At 40.0% G+C, this 27,466-nt stretch overlaps 1 protein-coding gene across 1 annotated transcript; it reads right to left on the bottom strand.

Moving 5' to 3' along the window:
* Positions 1-9,135: 9,135 nt before the first annotated feature.
* slc16a6b (solute carrier family 16 member 6b) lies at positions 9,136-20,545 on the bottom strand. Its single transcript, XM_026357236.1, has 6 exons — positions 18,203-20,545; positions 14,246-14,490; positions 13,558-13,701; positions 12,780-12,908; positions 10,257-11,174; positions 9,136-10,170 (listed from the first exon to the last, which is right to left on the bottom strand). Exons 2-6 carry the CDS (start codon positions 14,472-14,474, stop codon positions 9,890-9,892), a joined length of 1,701 nt encoding a protein of 566 aa, XP_026213021.1. The 5' UTR covers positions 14,475-14,490; positions 18,203-20,545; the 3' UTR covers positions 9,136-9,889.
* Between the last annotated feature and the right edge of the window lie 6,921 nt (positions 20,546-27,466).

The raw sequence follows: 27,466 nt of genomic DNA, 5'->3' as shown, positions 1-27,466 counted from the left end.
ATTAACAAACTTGAGTGAAAGATTACTGCAACTTATCCACCCGACCTGTGCTTCTAGGAACATGATAATAAAGATGGCTTGGGGTGTTGACTAATTCAGACAGACATATTCATCAAATCATTCACTAACAGGGATTTAGACGAGGGAGATCTGATATGTAACGATCAACATTTGTTTGTTTGTTCTCTTTTTATTTTGTTCTGTGAGAGGAGTCTTCTTTTTTTTTTTATTAAGTTCTTATAAATCACTCCTCTTGTGCTGGTTTTTTATGTATATAATTTATCTCTATCGGGTTTTGGTAATTTTGTGGGGCTGACGACTGTAAGAAATCTGTAGAGAGGTGTGTAATTACGTAAATATTATTGTACATTATATTTTTATATTTACACAGGTGTTTCAAATACGATTCAATGTCGCCTGCTCCGACACTGGTGTTATGCCGAGTTTTGCAACCCTAACATGCAACGGTCTAGAGGGTAATGCAGATCTCGGCCGCTGAGAAATCCCCCTTGCCAATGATGCACCCTTTCCCAAATTGACTTGATTGATTGTAAGACACTTTATAACCAAATGATGTTACCACTACATGTTGGGCAGCATGTTGCCAGAAACAGATACTTGAGATGACAACATATTACACATTTATAATAATGACAACATTCAAAGGACCTCATTAACAAGTTTTACTATTATACGTCATACGTATACTGATATACTTTTCTTAATAGGCCGCAGATTTTATTCTTGACATAGAAATACTACTTGAAAATTAAGGTTAGTCTAATTAAACACTGATGAGGGACTTGAGCCACCTCAGAATGTACATACAGTTCTAAGCCTTTTGTACAGTGCTGATGAGTTCTTTGTCCAGTCCAGTTTGTTCACTCCGCGGTATTTGTGGTTGGATATGACCTCCATCTTCTCCCCTTGTTTAGAGAGAGGGTCAGGAAGGAAGGAAGATGTTTTGATGCAAATATAGTTTTATTCAGGAACAATGCTTGTATATTGAATCACATACACTACTATGATTTTGACCTTATTTAGCTGAGAACAGTTGATTCTAGCCACAACAGTGCATTTGAATAAAAATAAAAGTGCTTTAGGGGTTTAACTCTACCAAAGCAAATAAAAAAGGTGTTTCACTGTTATTTAGAATCTAATTGGAAGTTATTGTAAGGTAAATATGACTTTGTTGGTAAACAGTGCTTGTAAATTGAATGACATACACTGATATGATTTTGTCCTCTTTTCACTGAGAAAAGTTGATACTGAGTCATATTCATGCATGAATATGATTTTGACCTTTTTTTGTTCAGAACAGTTGTTTCGGGCCACAACAATGTGTTTGAGTAGGAATAAAGTGTTTGGGTAGTGTAACCCTCCCAAAGCAATTTGGAAGGCTGTTTCCTCATGGTTGATGTTTAGAAAGAAAATATTTTAAGGCCAAAACAGTGAGTTTGAATAGGTTTAGCTGGTGTAATCCTCCCAAAGCAGTTAAAAAGGTGTTTCCCTGTTATTAAGAGTCTAGAAGATTCAAGAAGTATTAATACCAGTGGGAAATAGTTATGCATTGTTACATCTGCTCTCAATTAAGAAAGAAAAAGAACCATAACCAGAAAAGATCCACATGAACATGAATTCAAAGTAACATCAATACAGAAAACTCAATATATACATAAAATATGTCAGATGGATAAAATTAGGTCAACAATAATAGTCCAGGGAGGAATGACAACAATTAGTTAATAATTCTGACAATTATCAGTTCCCTCATTAACTAGGGGAAGGGAGTTGTACAGTTTGATGGCCACAAGCTGAAAACACTTGATGTTGATCTTTCCCTGGGTGAACATCCTTCTCTATCCAGCATCTCTGGAAGGGACCGTCCATGATTGAGAGGAGTTTGGACAGTATCCTCCTCTCAGGTACAATATGTAGAGTATTCAGCACCATCTCCAGCACCATCCAGGCAGAGCCTGCCCTTCTGGTCAGTTTTTTTAACCTGTTGGTGTCTGCCACCCTCACGTTACGGCCCCAGCAGACCACAGAATAGAAGATGACACTGGCCACCACATACTCATAGATATCTGCAGTATGATGCTGCAGATATGACCTCCATCTTCTCCACCTGTTTAGACAGTGCGTTTGAATAGGAATAAAATGTTTGGGCGGTGTAACCTCACCAAGCAGTTAGAAAAGTGTTTCCCTGTTATTTAAAGTAAAGAACATTTGAGATTTGCATGCTCATGAGTTTCTTCATCCAGTCTAGTTTTTTGTCTCTGTTTTAGGGATGCTGTGGCTCAATAGGTAGACCAGTTGTCTGCCAATCATAGGATTGGTGGTTTGATTCCCAGCTCTTTCTGTCACATGGCAAAGTGTCCTTGGGCAAGATATTCAACCCGAAGTTGCCCCTGGTGAGTCAGATCAGCTGCATAGCACCCCTGCCATCGGTGTGTGCGTATTTGTGCAAATGGGTGAATGAGATGCTGCCTAAAAGCACTTTTTTACCTGCCAATTTGCCAACTTTGAAGCACAGAAATGCATATTTGAACTGCTCATGTTTCCTTCTCAACACACTGCCCCAACTCCATGCCCATGCTGCTCAAATGCTCTCTATGTGATTTGATTTGATGAAGATGAACAAACCACCACTCAGGAGTCATCTCACTGATGAAGACCTTCACTCAATCTTGAGGATTTCCTCAGCTCAGAGCCTAACCCCACACATAGATGCACTTGCATCTAAGAAGAGATGCCAGGTATCTGGCTTGAACCAATGTACATCAGAGTAAATCAGAGTGTAGCAAACTAAACTTGAATGAATGCTGTCTCTATGCGCTTTTTCTACACCCTATGCCTTGGTGTAGAAAAAGCGCATAGAGACAGCATTCATGTTATTAGTTGAAAGATTGCAATTCATTGAAGTACTTTTTTTTGGTTGTTTTGTTAACGTGAAAAATATTTTCATTAAAAAGGAACTTGAAAGACTACAGATAGGGAGAGACATAATAAGTAACCACTGATGTGTTTCTCATTTGTTTATAAGTTTGTTTCCATTTAAAAAGGTCCTACATAACATACCTAAAGAGGTTGGAAAACATACACAATTGCAGTCAACTTCTCTATATATCTATTGAATTTGGCCCATAAGGTCGTCCCAGTTGAAAATTTTGGCCCACTGTAAATTTGAACTTGACACCCCTGTTTTAAAGTAATTATAGTTTTGTTGGCAAACAGTGCTTGTAGATTGAATAACATACACTACTATGATTTTGACCTCTTTTTCCTAAGCAACTTTGATTCTGACTGCAGCAGTGCATTTAAAAAGGTTAAATAGTTTTGGCTGTTGTTATCCTTCCAAAGCAGTTGGAAAGTTGTTTTCCTGATGGTTGAAGTCTAGAAGCCCAATATAGTATTATTGCTAAACAAGGCATGCATTTTAAATAGCATACACAATTATGATTTTGAACTTGTTTGGTTGAGAACAGTTAATTCTGGCCACAACAGTGAGCTTGAATAGGTTTAGCTGGTTAAGCAGTTAAAAATGTGTTTCCATGTTATTTAGAGTCCAGAAAATTCAAGATTCAAAAAACTTTATTACTCCCAGTGGAAAATTGTTTTGCCTTGTTAGAGTTGCTCTCAACTCAGACAGAAAGAAAATGAACCACAACCAAAAATAAAAGTAAATATCTATGTCAATATGAATTCTAAATATCGTCAATTCAATTTTCACAAAATTTACAAAAGAAGTCACCTCAAGGCACTTTACAGTGTAAAGTTTAAGACCTTACAGAGGAAAAACTCCCTTTAGAGGAAGAAACCTCCAGGAGAACCAGGCTCATGGTGGGCAGCCATCTGCCTCGACCGGTTGGGGTGTGTGTAAAGAGGAGAGAGAAAAAAGAACAGCAGTAAATACAGAAAACTCAGTATATACATTGATTATGTCAGATGGATGAAAATAGGTCAATAATACAAGTCCATAGTGAATTGACAACAAATATATAATAAAAAATTCTGATATTGACAATTGTCAGTTTCCCAGCTCTTTGCAATTGGGTGACGTGTTCTACAGTTTGATAACCACAGACCAAAAGGATCTGCTGTGGCGCTCTGTGAAACACTTGGTGCTGATCGGACTTTGGTTGAACATGCTCCTCTGTCCAGCAACACAGTGTGTAATGGGAGGTATTGACCAGGACTAAAAAGAGTTTAGATAGCATTCTCCTCTCAGCTACAACATATAGAATGTCCAGCTCCACCCCTACAACAGAGTCGACTCTTCTGATCATTTGGTGTAGCCTGTTAATGCACAGAAGATGACAGTCGCAGCCATAGACTCATAGAATGACCTGAGCCACTTCAGAAAGGACATACAGCTCTGAGCCTTTTTGTACAATGCTGATAAGTTCGACGTCCGATCCAGTTTGTTGTCCAAGTTCACTCCCAGGTATTTGTGCTTGGATGCGACCTCCAACTCCTCCCACTGCATAGAGAGAGGGGTAGGCAGGAAGGAAGATGTTTTAAGGCAAATGTAGTTTTATTTAGGAACAATGTTTGTATATTGAATGAGATACAACTACTATGGTACTATGATTTGTGGTGAGAACAGTTGATTCTGACCACAACAGTGCGTTTGAATAGGAATGCAGTGTTTGGGTGGTGCAACCTTCCCAAAACAGTTAGTTAGGAAAGGTGTTTCCTTGTTATTTAGAGTGTAGAAGGAAGATATTGTAAAGTAATTGTAGTTGTCGTGCTTTTAGATTGAATGACATACACTACTATGATTTAGACTTGTTTATTTTTTTGCCACTGGAGATACAGAGTTTGTATTCCATTGGATTGTTTATTTTCAGGCTCCAGGAGTCCCCAGTATATATCTGCCCATAGGCCTTCAGCTGTTGGTGAGATATCTGTTGACAACAGCATCTGTGAACCAGACTGAACCATAGACCTAGAGGCATTCACAGAGTAACCATTTGGGAAAGTTGCAATCCATCCCTTACGTCCACATAGGACTGAGGCTCCACACTTCACCAACAAGTCTCTTCCCATTAGCTTGGACACGTAGGTGACAATATGTACTGGTGTTGGAACGTCTATCCTGCTACTGATGCGTCCAGAGGTGTTGTCAAAGGCAAATTTTCTGGCTTCCTCGAGAACCCTACTAGCTGAACATTGGAGGATGAGATGTTGGAATGAGACATGGTGCAGGTGATGGTGGAAAAATTTGCAACTGTGTCAACTAGAAAAGGCAGTTCTTTGTCCATTATTATCATTTGCAGTAGGTACAGCCCACTGTACTCATATCCCTGACCACCCTGCATGGTCTGGGGATACTGTCCCTGTGGTGGTGCTGCTGCTGCATGTGGTGCTTGAAAAGGTGGAGCCATCTGATTTTGAGGCTGACCTTGTCAACCATATCCACCTATAGCTGGAGCTTGACCTCCCCAGGGCCCTGGGACTTCAAACCCGTGCACTTTTATTTTAATGCTTTATTCATTTACTATAACTAGGACACTTGTAGTATAATGACAACACACAATTTGATATAGCCAATAGCAGAACTTCAATAAAACAGGTGTCTGCTTACCTTTTTTAGATGCTGCTTTTTGTTGTCACCACACTGCAGTTATTCGTTGTCTTTTTTCTCTCTCCTCTGGATCCGTCACCTCTCCGTCTTCATGTCGGGGTCACCAAATTGTTGGACTTCAAACTCATTCTACTACCAACTTTCTTCTATGTGTGAGTCAGGTCCTGCACATTCTTTAATGAAAAAATAGGAGAAGGTGTTCGGTCCCTAATAATCAGTGTATGTAACAGCCAATTAATAAAGTAATGTATATTTAAAGCAAAATGAATGAAGCATACAGAGATCTGGGTCTATTTTCCTGGCCCTGACCAACAACAAAATGTGTCAATTCATGAGGTCTGACTGACTATCTTTTCCTGACCCAGTCTGATCTTCATACTGATTGGTTTGTTGATCTGACCTTCTTTTTGTAAATGGTAAACTGAAATGTATTAGGAAATATAATTACCATAATAATAATGAATACTTTATTGATGTCCTTGGGAAAATTGTGGTTGGACAACTGCTATGCAGTACATGTCGGCACTACTACAGGTTTTGGTGTCTTGTCCAAAAACCACTCACCCTTGGGTTTGTAGACAACTGCTCCACCTGCACCTGAGCTACTGGCACCCTATGGGTAAGCAGGTGGTAATAAAACAGAAAAAGTCCTGTCAGGGTATTTATATTTTGGTTATTATTACACATAATCTGGTGTTAGTATGTAAGTAAGTGCGCAAATATGTAAGGAAGACGGAAATCAAACAAACACGCAGATGTTACCTTGCTTGTCTCAGCCTTAAACAAACACTTTAACATATAATAATATGACTTATGACACCAACAGTGTATGTGGTTTGTGGTTTATTAAAATAATATGTGTAAGAAAGTTCAGGGCCATGTCAAATATTTTTCAAATATATCAAAAATTTTTTTGTTTTCAAGACAGCGCATTAGGAAATGGAGACAGAGCTGCAAATATTATTATTATTTTATTTTAGTAGTTTAGTTCTTTTTATGTTTTTGAGGGCTGTGCAGCAGCGCTCCCTCCTACAACATGGCGCCCTCTGCCAAGAGCAGGTGATGACATTTTATCTACAACTGCAGCTGCCTACTGGTTACAGCCTTTTTACTAAAAGGCTTTTTTTTTTTTGTCTCAGTTAAACCTTTTTTTCCACTCTAATTATTAACAAAAACCTCCAGCAGTACCAGGCTCAGGGCGGGCAGCCATCTGTCTGGTTGAGGTGAGTAGAAAGAAGAGAGAGCCACTGTCGCTGAAACAAAAGGCTTGTGATGAATGTAGAGAGACATCTGCAGTTCATTAAACTAACTTTCACAATGTTATTTTTAGTGCCAATGTACATTACAGCTGTCTTAATTTCAATCTACCACATTGGCAATTACACTGTCTGTGGTCCTGCTCTATAAGATCTAATGTTTCTGATGTAAGCTGTGTGCTGAATTGGCATTTTAAATACTGATATGGAATTAGACCCTTACTACTGTGAATACCTAATGCCTGTTTTGCATAATCCAAATACAGAGGTAAACTGACACAGGAAATGTATACTTACTTAATGCAATACAGATAAGAGGCCAACAATCTCACATTGCATAAAATAATTGTAGAAAATATATCCTTAGATTAACTAGGCTGATATCTCTCTTCCATGTTTATCTTGCTTACATTTACTGCAACATGCCAGGTCATTCTAACATGTCTGTTTACTAGCCAGGTCATCATACCCACTTTAAAGCTTCCTCAAACACACACAATTCCCTCACAATACATATTCAAGAAACACATTCCACAATAAGGCATTATAGGGTACTCTAAGTAGGCATATCTATAATCAGTGTAAGTGTAGTATATATGTAATCTACAATCTGTCATCTTTAAAAAAAAAAAGAAACTACTACGACTGTGGATAAGGAGGTAGAACACTCGTCTACTAGTTGTGGGATTGGTGGTTTGATTCCCAGCTCCTCCTGTCACATGTCACAGTGTGGGCAAGATGCTGAACCTCTCTCTTGTAGTTGTGTTTCCTCCTCTCTGTCTCCCTCTCTCTGTACTTTTTCTGCAAGTATCCTCGGCCTGGAGCTGTACATCTCCAGAATCCAGTTGACCCCAGTGTTCTTGATGCTTGTTGTTGTCTTTATTGCCTGCTGTTCTTTTCTCTCTTCTCTTTCCACTCACCCCAACCGGTCGAGGCAGATGGCCGCCGACTATGAGCCTGGTTCTGCTGGAGGTTTCTTCCTCTAAAGGGAGTTTTTCCTCTCCACTGTTGCCTAAAGCTTGCTCAAATGGGATTGTTGGGTTTTCTCTATAATTTTCTGTATAAAGTGCCTTGAGATAACGTCTGTTGTGAATTGGCGCTATACAAATAAAACTGAATTGAATTGAACCACAAGTTGCCCCTGGTAAGTCAGGTAGGCTGTGTGTGTGTGTGTGTGTGTGTGTGTGTGTAGGTGAATGAGAAGCGATGTAAAAGGGCTTTGAGTGCCAGTTAGGTAGAAGTGCAGACCATTTACCATTCACTTATATATTAGTGTGAATAAAAGGAAAAACTGAGGAAGTGATCCCCCCTTGTCACTTCTTTGTATTTATACCCTATATAGTGGTGTTGTTGTTCTTTGTGATCTTTTTTATCACAAAGAATACACGTTTGAGAGTTCCATACTGCAAAAACCACAGGCACTGGTGCAGAGATGTGAAAAAAAGTGATACGTTCAGATTCTTGTGTGAGCATAAATGCTTATACCTACAGTTTACATTTTACATTTACTTTAAGTCATTTAGCAGACTAAATGTAAATGTAAAATGTAAACTGTAGGTACCTACTGTTTATACCAACAGTTTGTGGATTAGGTGGTTCTCCCCTCAAGGAGAGGTTCACTTTAAATAAGTCAACATCAATAGAATGGCATTGTCATACAAAAGGCTCACTATAGTTTGATCAGTATGTAAGTTATACTTACTCATATACTACTTCACTCACCACCAAACCTATCCACCACCATCATCCAAAAGCAAAAAAAAAAAAAAAAACTATATATTTTGTCACCTATCTGCAGTTCCATAGGCTTTGTCGGTCCAAGAACACTGATCTAAGGAAAATCTGAGGGGTATGAGTGAAGCCATCAATGTTCAAGTAAGTTCAAGTTACAGTTACAGTAACTGAACTGTTTTCAATTTCCTGTTTTGCTACATAAGTGGGTCATTAAACTTTTTTAATCCAGCTGAGATGTTTGTACATTTGTAGCTGTTAAGTTTTGGCTCGTTCTGTGTCCTTCAAGCTACTATTACTACCACTATCGTTACATTCTGCACATAATCAGTCCTGTGTAATTTTCTTTCATTTTTATTTTTTTAATTAGTGCAGCTATGTGCACTCTTGTGTAGTCATGTAGTGTTGTATGTAACACCTTGGTCCTAGAGAATGTAGTGTTAATTTTATTGCGTATTGCACTGACTGCATATGATCAAAATGACAATAAAGCTTCTTAAATCTTAAACTTTATTAGCCCTAATTCTGCGGCTAAAGACAGCAACCTCTACAAGATGGCAGAATTTGGAGGTGAATTTATTATATTGAAAAAAGAAATTCAAAAGGACTAAAGCACTTGACAGACAAGGAGCTGCATGTCACTCAGGTACATAAAAAATGAAAGTGAACATTGATTTATCATTGAGGTTTAAATAGACATCTCAAATCACAGTTGCAATTAAAATAATGGTGATATAGTGATTAAGGAAAGGTTTTTGAGCTTTAAGCCATGCTGTGGAGAGTGTGCAGAGACACTCACCACTGCAAGACAATCTTAGGCAGGATAACATGCCTCACATGTTAAACATGTGGGTCTAGATTTTGAATTTACTTTGCTATGCTCAGTTGTTTTTCTGTCTAGTTTTCTTTTTGTTTAGAAAAAATTAAAATTAAAAAACAATATATAGGTGCAGGGCTTTACTGAAAAGACAAAGGATGCATGCCTAAACAAATACAGCAATCAACTTCACAAGATGTTTCAGTATCATTGTAATGCTTCTTTCCTGAGATAAAGGTATTCCCGCTCAAACTGACCACAAACAACAGAGGTTTGTGAAAGGAACTAGGAAGCAAAGTTTTGCACTCAATTGTTGAAACAGAAATGTGTGTCTTTGGTCTCAGTGGAGAAATGGATTATTTCCTGGAAGGAGTGAACTTGAGCTTATCAGAAAATCTGAATGACACCTGAGATTTGAAATTTAGCAGCAATTCTGAACTCTGAACACTGCAACCTTTTACAGTTGATGTTCTTGTCCTTAGTTATGAGGTGATGTTATGTTGTCTTACAAAAGCACTCCTGATCCGTAGCCTTTCTAAAATGTCTGCCATCTGAGGCAAAGTCCACCTCCAAAAAGTCCGATGACTGATCGCTGTCCTGAGATATTTTCTCCTCCTCCTCTGTGTTTTTGTCTTTGTCTTTGTTTCTGGTGTAATGTTGGCACATACCAGACTTGGTTGGCCCGACCAGAGCCAGGCAAATTGCACTGAGTGCCATACCCACCGCACATGAGTAGAAGGCTGCACCATAGTTTTGTGTGAAATCCACCAAAACGCCTGGGAACAAAAACAGACAGTTGTCAGGATCTATAATGACTCTGAAAGATTCATTAATTCATACAGAATAGGTCATAGAAATCTACCTCCTAATGGGGGTCCAGCCAATCCAGCAAAGCTCTGGATGAAGACATACACTCCCACAGAGGATGCCATCCTCTGGATGCCTACCACATCCTCCTCAGCTAGCATAGGGATGTGTGTGGAACCCACAGTGCCCATAAAGTAGCCATATAGGGCACAACAGGCCATCAGGCCCCAGAACTCCCACACAATAGTGAAGGCCACCAAAACTAGACAGAGCAGAACAACACACCCCAATAGCACAAAGGTCTTCTTGCAACAGACTTTGTTCAACACCACCCCGATGGACAAGCGACCAAAGATCTCAGCCACTGCCATCACAGACAGCATGTAGGAGGCCATAGTGGGTTCCACTCCTCGGCTCTTGCTTAGTTCGATGATGTAGAGCTGTGGGGCAAAGAATCCCAGTGTAGCGAACAGGCCAAAGAGAGAGTACCATACAAAAGCAGCATCTTTGAGCACAGAGAAGTCCAGAAGTTTGGGCCTGGAGGTCTGGAGAGCACCAGCCTCTACCTCTGTCAGTTCCACCTCATCCTTTTCCATATCTTGGCTGGAAGGTGTGGACAGTGACAACTTGTGACCCTCATGCACCTCACACTCCATCAGATCCTTAGTTTCTATGCCTGCACATGACAAGTCTATGTTTGAGGCAGAGAGGGAGGTGAGACCTGAGTCCTCTGAGTCTCTGGAGACACCTGAGATAAAGGAGGTTTTGGTTTGTTCATTCTCCATCTCATATACAGTCTGTAGCTGCTGCAGGGGAAAAAAGTCTTTGTCCGATTCTTCATCCTCCTTTTCAAATTGTGGCTCGATGATGATTGGACGCAGGAGAAGCCCACAGCCAATCACAGAAGCCTGAAATGTCCCCATTATAACAAAACAGTAGCGCCAGCCAATGTGTTCTTTTATTACAGTAAAGGCTGTGAAGAGATGGTCAGCACATGTTATTATTATTATCATTATAAAACTTATTATAAGTCAACTTACAAGCTTTTTCATTTGCTTTTTAATGGATACAATTATCATTACACATGACTATTACTACTACTGAACTACCTTAACAATCATTCATTCACTACTTTAATCAAACATTCAACTAATAAAACTAGTACTGTGTGCTACATAATTATTATAAATAAATTAGAAATAATTAGAAATACTAAGGTCTACATTCAACAAGTGAGGCATCTAGTGCATTTTATTTCCCCAGTCTATTATCATCAAATGGGGGTAAAGATAAAGCTCCCCTTTTGTTATGGAGGTGTAACATTGATTATAAGTGCAATCTGTTTATCTATTATTATTGTCAAAATATTTTGTAATTTCCTTTTATTATTTAATGATTTTGTTTAGTATTTGTAAATTTTATTTTATCGACCAATCTTTTTTTAAAATGGTTTTGTGTTTATCTGGGGCCTTTTCAAGCAATCATTGCCCAGGGATATTCCCCCATGCTGCATGGGTTCTTTCATTTTCCGTGCCTGTACTCATGAGGTCACTTTTGCCTGTTTGACAGGTGCACAAAGTCTCAGGTTACCCCTCTGGCTGCAGCACCCCCTTGTAAACTGATGGTCCCCACCCCTGTTAGGGAGCTGGTTGGACATTTCCCAGACCACGGCCCTTGTCCTCCAGAAAATGCGGGCGTTTTGAAGATAGCCTCACTACATTTATGACTAGACTTTCCTTTTTTCCTTTTCCTTGTAGTTAGAGCTAGTTCAGGTGACTCTGAACTATCTCTTAGTTATGTTGCTTTAGCATGTCTCCACACAACCTCACACAAGTAGCAGCACTGTGAGGGGGATTGGGGACTATGGGAACTCAGTAAGTAAGAAAAGGGTAGTCTGTTGGTGATTTTTTCAAGTTTTTATTATGAGTTGGAAAAAAAAGGTGTTTTCCTCAAGGTATTTAGCTCTTAATGGAAAAAGTGAAAGAGGCAGCTATATTTTTTTAATGGCACCCTAAGCCACAAATTACCACTGAGCCAATGACAACTACAATGTAATAAACTCCCTCCACTAATGGACAGACCGAGATGAGTTTAAGGCCACAGAAAAAGGAAGGCTTTTATTCTAACAACTGTTTCATAGGTATAATATTATTAACTATGATAATGTCAGTATAGATTTTGCATGCAAAACACAAACCCAGTGTCTTAGAGCAAGAGCAGCATGTCAGCCTCTGATACCAATGCAGTACCTAAAAAGGGAGCTACTTCAAAAGCATGGAAGTTTTGCCCAAGTAAATGACTCCTGGAAAAATGCTTTTCATTTTGTCTGCACGAATACATAAATGCTGCTGTCTGCAAGCTGTTATCATCAATGTTTAGTAACTTATTTCTATTTCTTAATAAATATAGTTATCATAACTTTCCTTGTAATATCATGCTATAATTTTGAGTTGATGTCAACTTCCCCCACCTAGGAAGCAGCTGTTATTCTTAACAGGCAGCATTAACAAATGCTAAAGATCATAAGTCACAGGCCACATTTTCCTAATTTCCTTTGCTTTTTTGACTGAATACTCACCTGGAGCAAAAGCAAATATGGCGAAGGATTCTCCGGAAGAAGCTATGGATGTGACAAGAGCTCGCCGTCTGGAGAAGTACTGGGCTAAGATGGTGACAGTGGGGAGGAAAGTGAGGCAGTAGCCAAGGCCTGTAAACAAAGAGGACAAGACAAAAGGGGAGATGACAGCCACTGGCCCGCATTGTAGGAACACTGCATGGATATCAGGGTGGGTCAAGATCAAGGTGTCAGGTCACTCCTTTGTCAAAGGTGGTACGCTGCTTAAGATGGATTCAGTTTTGCTACAGCTGCAGCTGCATAAAGACAAAAGGCATGTAAAGAAAAGAGAGTCGAGGGAGAGAGGAGAGGGAGTTGTTCAGTCAGCTATGGTCTGTGTCAAAGGCAGATATGGCAATCATGATGGGAGAACTAGCAGTGCTTTCTGTTCAAGAAGAAAACAAGTCAAAGCACTCTGATACTGATACAGAACGCATTCGACCTATTTATTCATCATCCAATCTTTGTACTTTAACTTATTTACTCTTTCTCCTCATCTGAAAGGGAATTTCATGTTTTGCAGGGGAAATTTATCCTGCTCTGTTTCCTCTCTGATAACATAACCTCAATCTTTTGACCATTCAGGGAGAAACAGATTAAAGCGAATTTTATTGTAGACACTGCTAAGAGTCCCTTTGTCTTATGTAACGACTAATAAACAAGACAAATGCATCTGCAGGAGCAAAACTGTTATTCTGAAAATTAGATGTTTATCACACGCAAAGAATAGTTTTATGGGTACCTGAGACAATGCCCATGGTGATGTACATCTCACTGATAGAGCTGGTAAAAGCGGAAGCAATGTTTCCTAGAGTGATGAGAAAGCCCCCCATCATCACCACTGGACGATTGCCAAAGCGGTTGCTCAACATTGTGGACAAGGGTGCTGAGGGTAGGTTTAAAAGACAGAAGAGTAATTTCATTACACAATTTCAACTTAGCCAGATTTTATTTGAATAATACTTGCAATCATATATGAACTAATAATATATTGAATACTTAAAGTAGATTAAGGTTCAGTGTTAAATCGGTTTTTGTCCTTAGACTAAATTACTTATGCATCAGTCAGGAACAAGCGATGTGCTAGCCAGTGATAATTTCTGCACAGTTCTTCAAAGTTTGCAAAGTTACGGAAATAAGGGGTTCCATGAGATACAAGAATAACTATTAAAGACTATAAAACCAAAAAAAGTAAATCAAGTGTGTGTGTTTACATCTAGTGTTTTGCTGTGTATTTATTATGTTAGATTTGATATGTGTATTTAAATGTGAATTGTGCTTATGTTTGTTTGTATACAGTGATATTTTTTTAATTATATAATGTTCAACATGGCCCCAACAACCAGCAGAGCTGGTGGGTCTGAAGATTGAAGAATGAAAATAACACAAGAGTACAAGAAAAATAGAACACTAAAATCTAAGTGACTGACCTGTGAAATTAAAGATAAAGACACAGATGGAGATAACCCATGATACTCGACTATTGCTTTCTCCAAACTCTTCCATCAGATCCTGGAGAAAGATGCCGAGACTCTTGATGGACCCATAAGTGCAGATCTCCACTATGAAGAAGGCAACAGCCACAGCCCAGCCCCAGCCACCATCAGGTACAACTGAGTAAACATTTGGCCCCAAACACTTAGAATTGGGCACCCTCATGGCTACAACGGGCCACCTGGAGGCAGAAACAGAGATGTCAGTGAAAGATTGTATTTTTAAGTACTATAACAAACAGCATATTTTTTGGCCACTTTTGTGGTGAAGCAGAATAGCTGGGTTGGCACTGGCCTGACCCACTAGGTCAACTTGGGGTTCAGGGGATCAAGAACATTTTGATAACAGGAGCTGGGAATTGCCTGTGGATTGAATAATACCAATATTATTATTATAATATACATTTTGGACAAGTTCTTATTTATATTTAATATAGTTATGAGATCAACTGTGCGTTTGTTGGTAAAAATGCTCCAACTTGTATGAGAGAGAATCCAAGATATGCGCATAATACTGACATCTAGTGTTTAGGGCCCCGTTATGTACAAGAAAAAGCGATGGATGTACATAGAGGTCAAAAAAGTTCAGCATTGGCATGGTAGCACTGCCATACATGGCCTTAATGCTACAGTGTTGTAAAAAGCACAGTTTCTTGGAATTAGATACTGTGTTTTGCTATCAACTTAGAACTTAGTAGTACTGTAAGCACTCCATAGAACCAGAAATGGTAAATTAAATAACAGTTTAAACAAAACAGTATGTTTAGATTTAAATTAATGTTTAGATTTTATTTCAAAAAACTGCACGACAATTAGATTGTTTTTGTGTTAGTTTAACACTGCGTGCCTGTCATAAAAAGACAAAAATAACAGCCCTTCTTCCATCAACTTTCATGCAGGACAATGGGACAATTGACAGCCTAATAAAAGCAAATATATGTATATAGCTGGATAGATCAGTGGTTAATGGCACTGACTTTGGTACCGTACAGTGCGGGTTTGATTCCTGGTTGGGACAATATCCAGTGTGGATAAGGCTTCCTGTCTACCTTGTTGTGCTAATGAGAGGGAACATGAAGGTACATGTGGTACCCGTGGTGATAGGAGCACTGGAGGCTATAACTTTGCAAGGATCAGGTTTAAAGCTCTGTCTCTTGCCTACAGAGTGGTCAACTCCACAGCTCCATCTTATCTCAATTCAATAGTTCAGGTCTACATCCCCTCCCGTCCACTGCGCTCAACCAGGGAACGTCGTCTGGTGGTACCAGCACCACACAGTCGACACCAAGGAAAACTGTTCAGCTCAGTGATCCCATGATGGTGGAATGAGCTGCCCACCCCTCACGCTCAGCCACCTCACTTGCAATCTTTAAAAACTGCTGAAAACAGAACTCTTCCTCATCTTCCTTTGCACTTAAAAAAAAAATAAAAAAATTCTACCCTTTCTTTCTAACATCTCTTGAAACAGAAACACTTTTTCGATAGCACTTTGCTTTGATGTTATTTCTCCTTGACTTAAGTTTTGTTTGCTTGCCTTGTTCCTCACTTGTAAGTCGCTTTGGATAAAAGCATCTGCTAAATGACTAAATGTAAATGTAAATGTAAATGTAAATGTAACTCCCCAATTTTTGTTGTAATCTTTCTCCCTGCTACTTTGGTGTTCTCTAATTTTGATCATTGTTTTTTTTGCAACAAAAAAGTTTTTTTTGTTGAAGTGCTTTGGTTATTTTTGTACTGTTCTAGTAGCATGGTATAGCAACAACAAAAATTACTTAAAATGTATGATTAATGAAGATGACATTATTTGTAAAAAAAAAAAAATAAATTGTTCTCTACTTTTGATCTCCAGTGTATATATATATTTATATAAAATATTTTTTGTCACCTGATAGTTTAACTTGGTATTGACTCATTTAATGTTAGCTTAAGAAAACGATTACTTATTCAGTATTTCAAATTCATCATGTAAATCATTCATAAGATTCTAAGATTTCTAAGATATCTTCTAGGCTGTGAAATATTAATCCTTTACTATTTCTTTCATTAGAGTACACTAAAGCAGCACAACAGCTCCTATCAACAGGTATTGTGGCCCACTACTCTTGAGCAAGCCCCCTCCATGTTCCACAGTAGGTACAGTGTTCTTTTCTTTTGCGCCTGTAAACATAGAAGTGATGTGATTTTCTGTCCAACTACAATTTCCCAGAGGGGATCAATAAAGAATGTCGTTACTGTTATAAATATTATCTTCACCTCGGATTTCAACTCTAATCTCTCCAGAAGTTGTTTCAGTGTTGTTGGATAAACAGGATAAACATGTATTGAACACACTAAAAGGAAATGTTTTCTGAACATGAATAAGAATAAAAACAGAGAGGAATATAATTCCACAATAAATAAACTGAAACTTTATATAACCGAAAATACTTTGATCTCTGTAACGGTTTGCGTTACACTGCTCAATAAATGTTCCATTTTAACACTTTACCACACAGCGTCACCTGAAAATGTCTGTTTCTGTCGTTGTCCCGTGCATCGATTTAATGTCCATTATTTCCTCTGTTAAGATCAAATCGGAGTCCACTCCACGGATGAAGATGGCTAGCTTGCAGTGTCCCTCATGTCAGTACTTTCATCCACAGTAAGAGAGTATGCCATAAAGTCTTTTACTGCTTCTTTCAATCAACTCTTAAATCAGTGGCCATCTCACAAACACGATCATTAACCATATTTCTACTGAGGCTTACATTTACCAACATCTGCTTTTTGTCTGGACACCAGACGTCGCACATATTTATCATACAACTCTTCAGAAACTCTCCCTCTGTAAATGGACGGACAAACTTGACATGATGATCTCTGCTTCACAGCAGCTTCACTTTGTGTTTTCGCTCTGGTGTCAGATTCTTCTTGAACTCTTCTACTCTCAGGTTTGTTTGTTTTTTTTCTTTTGTCCTCGTTTTTTGTCCCGTCTTAGATTAAAAGTTTTTTAATCTTTCCTAATTACAGCCACATTAGCTCCTCAAATCAGACAAACAGGTTTACCGACTATGTAACTGAACATACACTTATCCTCTTATCGGTTTGAAAGGCTCAGTTTTCAGAATCAACTTTTCTATTCGCAATTCTTCAGGGTAACCTTTGACCTTACAATAGTGTTTCCTCAGTAACCTATGGTTTGGCAGCTGTTGCGCTGGGGGGGGGGGAGCTGTAGCTTGTGTCTTATTATTATAATTATTAATAATTATAATATTAGATCAATGTAAACTGATCCCGCGAGTGAGTTTGACACATATGCTCTACATGTTGAGCTGAGAGGAGGATGCTGTCCAAACTCCTCTCAGTGGGGACGATCCCCCCCCCCATCCACTGCACAGTTGGCTGGACAGAGGAGCACGTTCAGCAAAAGACTGATTAACATCAAGTGCTCCACAGAGCGCCACAGGAGGTCCTTTCTACCTGTGACCATTAATCTCTACAGTTCCTCCCCCCTCTGTAAGGAGGTGGGGGGGGGGTTCTTTTACAAACTTCTGCTATGTACTCAGCTCATCCTCAGTGTATCAGAGTGGGGATGATGCCGGGTTTTCGGAAGTGCAAGTAGCTCAGTAATTACTTATACCTTTCTGGTGTTTAAAAGGCAGGACATTCGTAGGCTAAACTAATAAGCAAACGGTAACAAACGGTATAGCAATGTGACAGTAACAAAACATCAATAACCTAGATTTTACTTACTAAGAATTCTCCACTCGTAGACTAATACTGAGGGCAGTATCTAGTCAGTCTTTTGAAACAGAACAGAGCAGGCAGACCTGCTGCCGCTGTGAACAGCTGGAGCTGGAGGCTGAATAGCATCCCATTTTAACTACTGCCAAGTTCATACTCTACAGTACTCACCGTCAGCGTACAACAACGAGGGAAGAACAGCAGCCGAGGTAAGCAACGCCGGGATTTCTACTTCCTCCTCATCTTGTTGTGACTTCAAAGCTCCTTTGCCAAGCTAGCTCCGTTACCATTTATTTAAAAACCACTAGGAAAAGAGTTACTTGCTTCTCGTGTTAAAAATGGAGAGGCCAGGATGTCGCTTCGGTCTAGTTTCGCTCAGTCATTCCGCATCTTTGTCTCCAATGAGTCGATTTCCTGCCTGTTTTGGCAGCTCTTTACCGGCTCGAGCCGGTATTCAAACGCGGGCGCGCAAACCTTTCGGCTTCATGAACGCGCAATGCCCGACCAAGTGAGGCGGCTCTGGAGCCGCGTTTCGGACGGTGAGACATATTAATGGTTTAACAATATAAGACTGAAGAAGAGCATAGAAAGAAGTACAAGTTTAGCTAACAGTGAGTGAATGTATCAGTGACTTCATTTGGTACATATGAATAGCCTATCTGGCACAGTGGTATTATTTGTCAGTTAGCTCAAATGTTGCAGACAATATAGCAACATGTGTCAGCTCACTTCCAAATAACTGTGCTGTGCTTCGTATACTGTGTAAATGTTAAGTCCTGTATGGCCTTCAGTAAAGAGGAAAACACACAATAACAAGAGAATGTCACTATAAAACTGAAGAACTTCAACTATCGAAAGAGCTGTATAAAGTCCATTGCTATATTGCCAAAGTCAGTTGACCCACACTTTAAATGGACATCGTCCTCACGGGTCCTTAGTACAAAATCAGGGTAATGACCAAATTAAAGTACAACATCAGATAATACAAAAAAAGTTTCTACTTTCTAGTGTTTTATTGTGCTTCTCACCTTCAGGTTTACGTCATCAATCATGTGAGTAGCTCTGCTTGTGCTGCCATTAAACAAAACACTGTGATTTCCACAGTGTACTTTTTTGTCACGTCATGCATGAGAACACCTTTGACAAAGACAATCTCCTGTTGTCTGTGTAAGAGCAACTCTGGTTTTAGAGGAGCAGGGTGACCTAGATCTTTGTGTTAGTGTTACATTGTGATAAATTAAACACTGGAAGTGGGTATCAACTAATCCATGTATTTGCTATTCAGATCTAACCATTGCCATTTAAATGCAGCCAACACAAGTCTTAAGTCCAACATAACCAGCATGTAACGTTGGTGAACGTCAGGCAATGTGTCAGTGAGTAGTTACTGATTAACAGGGGACAGTGACATTCTGAAGATAATGTAGCGTTTATCAATAATCTAGTGCAGAGGTGTCAAATATATATTATGATATTATTATTGATCTTTATAATATTATTATAATATTATTATATTATATTATTATTATTATATTATATATATTACCATATTTGGGCCGCAAGATAATATCAAATGTGTATTAGAGCTGGCCCTCTAGTATACAGCACATACACCGCTCATAATAAAAATCCCAGAATGTTTTGTTAGTGCGTTAGCTCTTCAGTCGAGACTGCCAGGTGCCCCCTCCTTTTATGTTGACAATCATTGACATCCATGCAACCAGTCACATCAGACAAACTTAATCCACCCCTCCCCAAAAATGGCCAAATGAAAGATGCCAAGTACACAGTTCACAAAAAAACTGGCGCCAAACCCAGCAATTTGCCAACTTTGAAGCCCAGAAATGCAGATTTGAACTGCTCTGACGTGGAAAGGCAGAAACCAACCAGTTTCCATGTTTCCTCCCCGACACACTGACCCCAACTCCATGCCCAAGGTGCTCAAATGCTCTCTGTGTTCGCCAGCACATATCTATGTTGATGAAGATGAACAAAAAACACTCAGGAGTCGTCTCACTGTTGAACACCTTCACTCACTCTTGAGGATTTCCTCAGCCCAGATGTTGATACACTTGCATCTAAGAAGAAATGCCAGGTATCTAGCTTGAACAAATGTGCATCAGAGTAAATCAAAGTGTAGCAAACTGTGTTGAATGAATGCTGTCTTTATGCACTTTTTCTACTCCAAGGCATGGACTGTTAATAGTTGAAAGACTGCATTTTCATTGAACGTGTACATTGTACAGATAGAGACATAATAATGTTTTTTATTCATGGAATGAGGAAGTACAGGAATGCATACAGCGGCTGATTAGTGTATGTTACACCATATTAATGGTGTAACAATATAAGACTGAAGAAGAACATTTGTTGTCAAGAGTTTTGTCTTTCCTAAAGAAATACAAGTTTGGCTAACAGTGAGTGAATGAGAAAGATGGTCAGGAAAAGTTTAAGAAGATGTATATATATTATTATATTATTATTATATAATATTATTATACCATTATTATATTGTAATATTATTATAACATTATTATATTATAATATTATGATTATTATATTCTCTTCTTCTCTTTCCGCTTTTCCCATCAGGGGGTCGCGACAGCGAATCATCCTTTTCCACCTCACTCTGTCATGGACATCTTCTACCCTAACACTAGCCAACCTCATGTCCTCTGTTAATACGTCCATATATCTCCTCTTTGGTCGTCCTCTTGCCCTCCTGCCTGGCAGCTCCATCTCCAACATCCTTCTACCAATATATTCACTATCCTTCCTCTGAACATGTCCGAACCATCTCACTCTGGCCTCTCTGACTTTGTCGCTAACACAGTCAACGTGAGCTGTCCCTCTGATGTGCTCGTTCCTTATTCTGTCTAACCTGGCCTCTTGTCTCTTTCTCACTGCTACCGTCTCTAACCCATAGAGCATATCTGGTCTCACCACTGTCTTGTACACCTTTCCTTTGGGTCTTGCTGACACTCTTCTGTAGAAGAAGAGTGTCAGCAAGACTCTGCTCTATGGGTTAGAGACGGTAGCAGTGAGAAAGAGACAAGAGGCTGAGATGGAGGTAGCAGAGATGAAGATGTTGAGGTTCTCCTTAGGTTAAACTGAATAAGGAACGAGCACATCAGGGTCGGCTCAAATTGCCTGCGTTGGCTACTAAGTCAGAGAGGCCAGAGTGAGATGGTTCGGACATGTTCAGAAGATGAATAGTGAATATATTGGTAGAAGGATGTTGGAGATGAAGCTGTCAGGCAGGAGGGCAGGAGGACGACCAAGGGGGAGATAAATGAATGTGTTAACAGAGGACATGAGGTTAGCTGGTGTGAGGGTAGAAGATGCCCATGGTAGAGTGAGGTGGAAAAGGATGATTTGCTGTGGCGACCCCTGATGGGAAAAGCCGAAAGAGAAGAAGATTTTGAGTTTGGCCCACCACTTCTTTCCAGTTTTTAATTTTGGCGACGATCATTAGTGACCCTGACTAGTGCTGTTTCTGTACTAATAATGTACTTTAAATCCATCAAGGATTTAAGAGATAAAAGGCAGATTGGATATTGGTCTATAATTGGCTAAAACCAAGGTGTCCCTGGGCAACACACCAAAAGCCAGTAGTAGTAAAATAGACTTTAAAAATACACACCAGTTTTGGGTTTACTGGTTTCAAGAAGCACTGCCTGATGTGAACCATGCCTCGCAGAAAAGAGCTCTCAGAAGACCTACAATCAAGAATTTGTGACTTGCATGAAGCTGGAAAGGGTTAAAGAAGTATCTCCAAAAGCCTTGATGTACTACAAATGTCTATAAATGGAGAAAGTTCAGCACTGTTGCTACTCTCCCTAGGCGTGGTCGTCCTGTAAAGATGACTGCAAGAGCACAGCGCAGAATGCTGAATGAGGTAAAAAAGAATCCTAGAGTGTCAGCTAAAGACTTACAGAAATCTCTGGCACATGCTTAGATTTTTGTTGACACCTCTACAATAAGGAAAACATTAAACAAGAATGGAGTACACAGAGGAAGCCATTGCTGTCCAAAAAGTGCTGCAAAACCGCACCTGGATGTTCCACAGCACTACTGGCAAAAACAAAATCAAACCAAAATTGAGTTGTTTCCCCACTGTAAAACATGGCGGGAGCATCATGGTTTGGGGCTGCTTTGCTGCTTCAGGGCCTGGACGGATTGTTGTCATTGATTGGAAAAATGAATTTCAGAGTTTATCAAGACATTTTGCAGGAAAACGTAAGACCATCTGTCGTCAACTGAAGCTCCACAGAGGATGGGTGATGCAACAGGACAATGACCCAAAGCATACAAGTAATTCAACAAAAGAAAAGCTTCAACAGAACAAAATACACCTTCTGGAGTGGCCCAGTCAGAGTCCTGACCTCAACCCGATCACACCAGACATCCCAAGAATATTGCTACACTGAAACAGTTTTGTGAAGAGGAGGGGTCCAAAATTTCTCCAGATTATTTTGCAGGTCTGATCTGTAACTACAGGAAACGGCTATTGTTGCCAAAGAAGGGTCAACCAGTTATTAAGTCCAAAGGGTCACATCCTTTTTCCACCCTGCACTGTGAATGTTTACATGTTATGTTCCATCCTATGCATCCATTACTGAATTACTGTAGTCCAGTCTAGAAATAACAAATACATAGTAAACATAGATAAGTTTTTCAGCATCACAGACAAGATGCTCCTCATTTTAGCAATATTCCTCAGGTGGAAGAAGGCAGTTCTAGATATTTCCTTTGCGTATGAGGTAAAGGAGATATCCTGGACAAAGATAACTGAGAGATTCCTTACAGTATTACTTCAGGAACAATATGATTAAACATCATATCTAGGACCAAACAAAATAGCCTCTGTCTTTTGTGAATTGAGGAATAGAAAATTAGAGGACATCCAGGCCTTTATGTGTTTTAATTCAATTCAATTTTATTTGTATAGCTCAAAATCCCAACATAAGTCATCTCAAGGCACTTTACAGTGTAAGGTTTAAGACCTTAAAGAGTATATTTGTATAGAAAATGATATTGCAAACCAACAATCCCATATGAGCAAGCATTAGGCAACAGTTCCTCTCAGTGGAGAGAAAAAGTTCCTCTCCACTGAGAGGTGGGTGGCCATCTGCCTCGACCGGTTGGGGTGAGTGGAAAGAGGAGAGAGAAAAGAACAGCAGGCAATAAAAAACACGAAAAAGCAGCAAAAACATTTGGGAGGTCGATAGGACCAGTAACTGCACTCTGGAGATATAGAACTCCATGCCCGAGGATACCTGCAGAAAAGCACACAGAGAGAGAGAGAGAGACAGAGAGGAAGAAGCCCAACTGTGGGAGAGAGAAGACACAAGGTAATGACATGCAATAGTAGCATTTGACATGCATTAATTGCATTTAATTACCTAATTAGACTAATTACTTTGGTATTTCTGGTTTCATCGAAGGTTGGAACGTCTGCGTAGGCAGTAGGCCAGCAAAATCTACGTTTGACCACAAAAAGTGGGCGTGCAGTTCCAGGGTGGCAAAACAGACAAGAGGAATGGCACTAATTCAGGACCCTGGAATGCAGATTGTCAGGGACATACAGTTTATCAGGTGGGCAGGCTGAGGGTGACGGTGCATGCGACTCCAGTATCTCCTTCTCAACATTCAGCAGCGTGATACGCAGACGGGAGACAGGTGGGAGAATGAAGACTGGTGGGTCTGAGGAGTCCGGGGGTTCGAACTGGCGCAAGAGCGTGTCTGCCTTGATGTCACGCCTGGAAGGTATGGGAGAAACTGAACCGTTTAAAGAACAGTGCCCACTGGCTTGTTAGGCATTTGGCGGTCTGAATGTAATCCAAGTTTTATGATCGATCAACATTAGAAATGGATGTTTCGTTCCCTCCAGTCAGTTGCACCATTCCTCCAGTGCCAGCTTGATCGCCAAAAATTTACAATCTCCGATGCTATAGTTACGTTCGGCTGGGACAGTGCTTCTCAATTATTTTCTGTTACTAGTGCCTCATCCAGATATTTCTGGATAAACAGACGTCCTCTAGAAGATGTGGTACTTGGAAGTAGGTCAGTAACACATTCATAACGTTGGCGTGGTGGTAGAGTTGTGGCCTTAACCTTGTTAAACACCTCTTTCAGATCAAAATGAAAACTACAGCTGGGGGAAGAGCTTTTTCTTACAAAGCCCCAAAGTTATGGAATAGCCTTCCAAATAGCGTTCGGGACTCAGACACAGTCTCAGTGTTTAAGTCTAGGCTGAAAACCTATTTATTTAGCCAAGCATTTTTGTAAATAGATTTGCCTTAAGGAAGGACTCATGGACGTAGAGCATTATGGTGAACTGGTATGTTTAGATGCTGTCTTCCCCACTCTCACTGATCACACAGGTTTGTTGATGGTGAAGTGATTGGTTGCTCTACATCCCAGGGAGCCATCATGTCTGTGTTCCTTCTGGCTCACCCTTTTAGTTAGGCTGTCGTAGTTAATCCTGCCGGAGTCCCTGCTGCACTCTATACTAAATATACATTCACTTCAAAATTTATCTGACTGTGATCATAACTAACTGTTATATCTCCTCTCTGTTGAGCTACACGTCGCTCCACCCTTTGCCCTCTGGACCTGTTGGATCCCCCCGTATGGCCCCTATGGGATGCGTGTGGTGACTGGAGTTGGTTACATGCTACCACGAAGTCAGTCCTGGCCTCGGCGGACGTTGGAAGCTGTTTCTCGGAGGTCTCGACTCAACGCTCGATAGTCCAGAACTGGAACAAATCTGCCTGCAATAACTAACTGGACTCCACATTAACTTAAAAGACATTAACTGTTATACTGGACTCCCTGCTGCCTACACAGCATGTAATCACCCATATGAGGATGGGTTCCCTGTTGAGTCTGGTTCCTCTCAAGGTTTCTTCCTGTTGCCTTCTCAGGGAGTGCCACCGTTGCGGAACCTAAAACCAAAGGTAAGTCTGGAGAATAAATGATGTGAAAAGAGATTTGCTCATGATGGTTGTCAATAGACAGTTGAACTGAATCTGTGTGGGTGCATAACGTGACCATCGAGAGCCTTTACCTGAATAGGCTGAGTAAGAGGATGGTGTTGTAAACCCAGCTCTATAGCCAGCTGGTGGTCCTTGAATTCTCAGTCCGCTCCTGAGTGAATTAAGGCTGAGATACTGCTCATACACAGTGAGTGGATCTGCTTATAAAGGGAGAGAGAAGGCATAGGTAAAAACAATGTGCAATTAGAGCACAATTAGAGTGGATGAGGAAGCTGAACAAAAAAGGACATAGAGAGCAGACAGGCAGGAAGAGCTGGAACTGTGACAATTTCAAATCAAAACACAATGCTGACATCATAAAACCATCCACAATTCCCATCATGATGTAAGGCAGAGTTGGTCTATACCGTCTTCTTTTGACCTGGCACAGAGCGTCAGCACGGTTCCCCCGTATTCTCCTCCTTAGATCATGAGAAACGTTTGTTATTTCCGGATCACCATGTTGCGGATTGCTAACAGCTGATCCTTGGTGTAAACAATGAGACCATGGCCACGTGCGGAATTCCCTGACACGGAAGAAACAGAAAACAGAAAACAGCCTTAACTAAGACTATGTACCAACAGGTCGCTGACGAGGATAAGAACCTTGAAGATGAAAACTTGACAACTATGCTAAAACCTATATTTAATTTAGTTATAAGTCTCCTGATACTGAAGTGAATACTTGATGATGTGTATTATGAAAGCTGAATGGAGTGTTATATGCTGATAGCAATGTAAAAGTACACAGTATCATGTGGTGATTTTATTGTTGATTGTCTTTTATTGATTTCCTTTTCTAGTTTCATTGTCCATTATTGAAAAAGGGACTATACACTTGTTAGGTTACTGTTAGGTTACTGTTATGATTTTCATTCAGTTCCTGATATTTACTTTTATTTTTCATTGTTGTGGTTTCCATTGTATGTAAAAGTATAAACAGGAGGGAAGTGCTAAAACACAGAGAGTTATTCTTTAACATTTGTTTCTCTCACGAAACTGCCATTTGTTAGAACATAAAGTGACTCTTGTTAAACTTGCCTTTGCCCTTGCCAGAAGTTTGTCTTGGGAAGTCAGATAGGACGTTCTGGCATGGACTTCACCTCGAGATGAGAACCAACTGCAATGTCACAACTGCCATTGTTATATCTTTAGTTACAAACAGAAAAACATCCCTCCCTCCCTTGCGCAAGAGAAAATAAACTACTGCCTTATTAATCTCATTGGTGGTCCTGAGAAGTTCCAATCAATCAGAATCTTTATTGTCACTATACAACAAAATTGTGTGCAATCCTATACAGTGCAAGGATAAAATGTAAAAAAACAAACAAACATGTAGAATATTTTTTTTATGACAGAAGAGAAGAAAGAGATTTCGTAATAAATAGTATATACACATGTATGCATGATTGTAACAGCAATACTCACGTCACGGACATCATAATTGAAATTGTATAATTTGTTAAGAGTATTGCACAAAAAGAGGCATACCATTGTTTATTTATTATTACAACAGCCCTGGGGTAAGTGCTGTTTTTCAGTCTGTAATTGTTCTGTACTGCTTTCCTGAGGGTAGCCTGCTGAACAGCCTTCCTACTGGCTATGGCCTCAGCGCAGCAGGTCAGCGGGCATGGCCACGTCCTGGGCACTATTCCCTGGCCGATGTGGGCGCGGCAGCGAGGTGGTCCTGCCAGTCCACTTTTGCCCACTTTTATTTCCCTGATGTCGGAATCTGTCCGCTCCGTGCCGCAGCCGTGTCACCAGTGGCGTCGCCTTGGCGTCTTGCGAGGCCTCGCTCTGGTCGGCCTGTAAATATGTACATAGTTCTAGTGTAGGGCTTTTTGGAAGAATGTCGCTCTTGTGCAAGGAAACAACTGCTTTGAAGAGTAATCTCAGCAGTTCTTTTTATATCAGCCCTGCCAAGAAACAACAGGTTGTGCAGACTTTTAAGCACTGCAAAGCTAAAATAGGTCAAAATGGGAACATGCTATACAAGAAAAGTCAACAACGTCTTTTCATTCTATGAAGGCTGGACAAGTTTTACGTTGACAGAGCTTTCACCTTGTTTTGGAGCATTCATTAAAGTGTCCTTACATCTGTGTGTAGTTAAACAGAAAAGTTAATTAAAAGGGGCGGTTAAAGTTAGTAGTAAAACAAATGGAGCACCATTAAGCACCGATATTTGACCTTCATCCTGTCTGATGTTCTCCCATCCCCTAGTTTCCTTTTCCTGCCTTCTGATTCTCTCTTTAGGCAGCCAGAACCAAGAGGTACACAGAACAATCTATACTTTATATTGAAATGTCTTGTTTTCTCTGTGCCATCCGCTGCTGTACTGTCCACTGAGGACAGTAAAGTTGTTATTAATCGATTGTAATGTAGCACATCCTTAAAT

The sequence above is a fragment of the Anabas testudineus genome, chromosome 8, assembly GCF_900324465.2.
Source record: "Anabas testudineus chromosome 8, fAnaTes1.2, whole genome shotgun sequence".
Lineage (NCBI taxonomy): Eukaryota > Metazoa > Chordata > Actinopteri > Anabantiformes > Anabantidae > Anabas > Anabas testudineus.
Note: the sequence above shows the minus strand (reverse complement) of the source record. Positions and strands in the feature narration are given on the sequence as shown.

Coding starts and splice junctions, on each gene's coding strand:
- slc16a6b (XM_026357236.1), bottom strand. CDS start 14,474: ATGAGGGTGCCCAATTCTAAGTGTTTGGGGCCAAATGTTTACTCAGTT. Junction 13,702..14,245: donor CTTTATCTTTAATTTCACAG/GTCAGTCACTTA, acceptor ACCTACCCTCAG/CACCCTTGTCCACAATGTTG. Junction 12,909..13,557: donor CACCATGGGCATTGTCTCAG/GTACCCATAAAA, acceptor CTTTGTTTACAG/GCCTTGGCTACTGCCTCACT.